The 4,081-nt window shown below is 36.9% G+C and overlaps 1 protein-coding gene across 2 annotated transcripts in view; it reads right to left on the bottom strand.

Annotated features, from left to right (window-relative positions):
- Nucleotides 1-2,795, bottom strand: part of LOC105459591 — a 39,362-nt gene extending 36,567 nt beyond the window's left edge. For both annotated transcript variants that reach the window (XM_011705751.1, XM_011705752.1), the window contains exon 1: nt 2,453-2,795. In XM_011705751.1, the coding sequence (XP_011704053.1) occupies nt 2,453-2,461 (9 nt within the window). In that variant the 5' untranslated portion in view covers nt 2,462-2,795. The remainder of the gene's footprint in view (nt 1-2,452) is intronic.
- Nucleotides 2,796-4,081: the final 1,286 nt, after the last annotated feature.

Genomic DNA, 4,081 nt, shown 5'->3' with positions numbered 1-4,081 from the left:
GGTTTATTTTAAAAACAAAGATAATATAGATGAATTAATTAAACAAAATGTACGAATATTACGTAATGTTATCTTTCACTTTCCACCTCTACTTTCATAGAACCGTATTTTTATTCCATTCCTGCATGAATATGCTCCGCGCAATATCATTTGAATGAAATTCGAACTTCCCTAATTGTAAGTCTACTTTTGTTGAAAATACTTCCTTTGTTCAATCTACTTGGTTAGTTACGCTGATTAGAGTAAGATTAGAAGTCGTATGCAGAAGATATTCCGTGGCCCTAAGTAAAAATCACTACAAATCGAAATAAATCGTAGATTTCTTTTAAAGAAAGACGGATATATAGATAAAATAATTAATGAATATATTAATAATACATAAACATATTCATATAATGAATAAAAATATATTAAAATATTATGTAACATTAGTATCTTTTACTTTCCACCTTTACTCTCAAACGATTCGATCGTATTTGTATTCCATTTTTGAATACGTTCCGGCGCGCAATACCATTTTTAGAAAAACTTAAGTTTGAGAGCTAAGCTTATTCTTTTTAAATGACATTACTTTCTTTTCGGATCGACTCTTTAGTTATGTCAATTAGAATAAGATTAGGAGTCGCGCTCGCACGAGATATTCCTTTCTCTCCTCGTCTCCTTTCCATTCCTTCTCACTTTCGTGCTCATTAAGTCGCCGCGGACTCGTTGAAAGCGTGACTAGTGAGATGCAAAGAGTTTAAAAAAAAAGAAAAAAGAAAAAGAAGGAACGAGCGCCTACGCCTACGGACGTGCCCATAGATTTGCACTTCTCGTTCAGTTCTCAAGGTTTCTTTTCCACGCCGTTCGCGTTTGTAATCGCATTTTGATACCGCGGGGCGAATATGCAAGTCAAATGTTTCCCTCGCCTGCGCGTTACTCAACGCGAATGTAGATCTTTCCTTCTGGAATTCGATCTCAGCCTCCGACGCGCAACTTTTACCTCGCCTCATCGAGTCGCGCCAAAACGGATTGCGTTTGCGCGTAGAATCGTGTAGATCATAAATCGCGATCGCGATCGCCCGTATAATCAGGTACGATTTCTCATTAATCGTTGATGCAATTTTCGATCGTTGCTCGCTCGGTCGGAAATTGGTCTACGCATCGCACGTTCCAGTTCCAGTAACACACTCCCTCAGTGAGAAGGATTGCGAGTCGTACGGGGGGTAACGAGGTGTAATTACACGGATTCTGCAGGCGAGTTCCTTGTACACGGAGACCCGCGGTGATTTCCAAATAAACATTATTTTCTCGCGGGATCTTGCGGAAAACGGCTGGGCGCAAGCATCGCCGTCCGTGTTTTGATTCTGAGATAACATACATCTCGCGCGGAAAGTCCGCGCTTCCCGCCTAGGCGTAGTCCTTGTGTTACTTTTCCGAGAGTGCATCCGTCGTTATAGCGTCGCGCTTGAAGATTCTACATATTCTAGCAAATGCTAAAAGAACAACTGATGTACCGAGCGCTTGTCAAAATATCTCATAAATCGAGATCTAAAAAGTCAACGAATTAAAATTGATTCCTAATTCTCGGGCTTAACTAAAAATATATTATATATAGCTCATTTAAATCAACATTTTCACGACAAAATCAAGAAATAAGATTTGTTTTTATTCTCTTAAATATTTTATCTTCCCTACAATTATTTTTTTTAATTAAAAGATAATTGTAGAGAATATTAACGAGGTTTTGTGGTCACAAGTCACAGTAGTAGATACGAAAGAAAGGATTGCGCGTTTCTAATTGATGATTGCAAGAACTATCGAAGGCCGCATATCATTGTCTTAGCTGAATATTAATGAAAAATATCAGTCATTAAAGAATAATTGAAGATAATGATTTATTGCTATAAAAGTGAAGCTCCGTTCCTCTGCCCAAGTCTAATTCTTGTTCCAATCACCCAGTGACTCAGTTCCAGTTCGGTTAGAAAGTCATTTAAAGAGAAATGATTATCATCGTATTCAGAAGCCTGTCTTTTCTAGATACATAATATTAAAGAAAATAAATTGCGATTTCTATTGAGTTAATAATATTAAAAATCGCTTCCCTTAGAATCTTAACATATTCAGCGCCTAACGTGACATTTCGACTGGTATTTAAACAGGTTTCAGAGAAATCACAAAACGCTTTCAGAATGCGTTTTCTGTAGACGTGTGGAATTAACGAAGTGATTTTTAATCTATAGTAATGTAAAATATATTAAAAATTTTTCTTTAATATATTAAAAATGTTTCTTTATATAATTAATTCAACATATTACTCTTATTTTGATTCAGCGTTTAATGTGACACTCTGACATCCTGTTGTTTTCGAGATAGCAGAATACATCCGATAATTTTGGGGTATCTGTCAGTCGCAGATCAGTCGGCGAAGAAATCACTCGACTTATCACCGGTTCAAATGTGAGATTCTTACCCAGTCCATGTTTGTCGCTTGGTTTAGTCTCCCAGATGATTTTAAATCGCGATCTTCAGTCAGGAGAACCTCATCAGCTTGCACACATCGCGCGTCAGGTACATCCGCTTAAGATGCGGGTCCACAGCGGTGGAAATTCGATCGCCGTTGCACTCGCGACCTTGTATCTGTACAACGACACTGAAGGACGACGCGGCGCTATTGGTACCTGCGAGACGAGACGCGAGGCACCGTTCTCCAGGACGATGAGCGTACGACTGGCTTGGGTCTATCTGGCGATCGCGCCGCAAGCCCAGCGAAGGTGGACGGAAGGCGCACTGTTACTTTCATGGGTCGTCTCTCATACTGCCAGCACCTTCGTGGGACATGGCACCAACCGATGTTAGGCCCCACCAACCGGAACCGCGAGCGCGTTTCCAGTCCTTCGCGACGCCGGGCCCGTGCAGGATCCCTGGTGCGATGGAGGTGAAAGGAAGACATTTCCTCGCCGGCCGTCGGACGTTCTTCGTCGGTGCCGGTTCGTTTCTGTTCGCTGGGCATGTAACGCTATATAGGTGTGAACATTACTGTTAAACAAGGCATTTTGAATACATATTTATATTTTCTTGATCTGTACATGCAGTAATGATATTTCAAATGGCACGATATTTGAAATATCATTACATATACGTGTGTATGTAGATGTATTTAACCGAGGATCCACATATTGGATTAATTCAATATATATATTTATATTTAGTGGATTAATAGTTATCTCAAAAGATGTTTTTCATTTTTTATGAATGTATATGCATATTGAAAAAAATATATATACATATTTTCAAATATCTATATGATTATGTGGATTTTGTCTCTCATAATCAGTGCAAATATAATAATAACATTGCAAACGTACTTTTTTATCAGTATTGTTAAATAAATGACTTTGAGTTTATTGAATTTGTAGCATCACAACAAATTTCAAATTATACGAATTATTTATTTATTGCAGGACTCGGCACTTTTCAGCCGATTTTCGAGCGCCGCTGTTCCCCTTATTACCTCACCCCTTCGTGCGACAGTCCAAGTGCCGAACTTATTGAATGAACAATTATTTCAAAAGATATCGTATGTTTTTTATATTATATACAAAATTTAAAATATTCATGCTTAAATGAAATAAACCAATAGTTAGAAATAAAGTGAATGTAAGCCGTCAGAGAAGAGATTACAGTGTATTTAAAAATATATATTAGTAGATAAATATAATAAAAAACGTACATGTTTCGATTCCTATTCGAGTCCTCTTCAGTACAATGAATAAAATCAGAATCACCAGTAAATATTCCAGTTCATTATTAGTCTCGCAATAAATGCAGAGGCGTAGTCAAATTGTCATTTTGTTCAAATTCAAATGTCATTGATCGCTCAAGTATTTAGAAAAACACTTAAGCAGTGAAGTCAAAAACAGACTAAAATTTTTCATAAAGTAAATATAGTTGACAACAAAACTAAAATTAAAATTACTTACAATTAGATGATGTTAAGATGACTTGGTAAAATGACAAGCATTATTGTAACATGTGTACAGTTATATATATTATAAATATAATATATATTATAAATGAATTTGTGAGTCAACATCGACAG

Source organism: Wasmannia auropunctata, unplaced genomic scaffold (assembly GCF_000956235.1).
Source record: "Wasmannia auropunctata unplaced genomic scaffold, wasmannia.A_1.0 LD334181.1, whole genome shotgun sequence".
NCBI lineage: Eukaryota > Metazoa > Arthropoda > Insecta > Hymenoptera > Formicidae > Wasmannia > Wasmannia auropunctata.
This window is presented reverse-complemented; position numbering and strand designations above follow the sequence as displayed.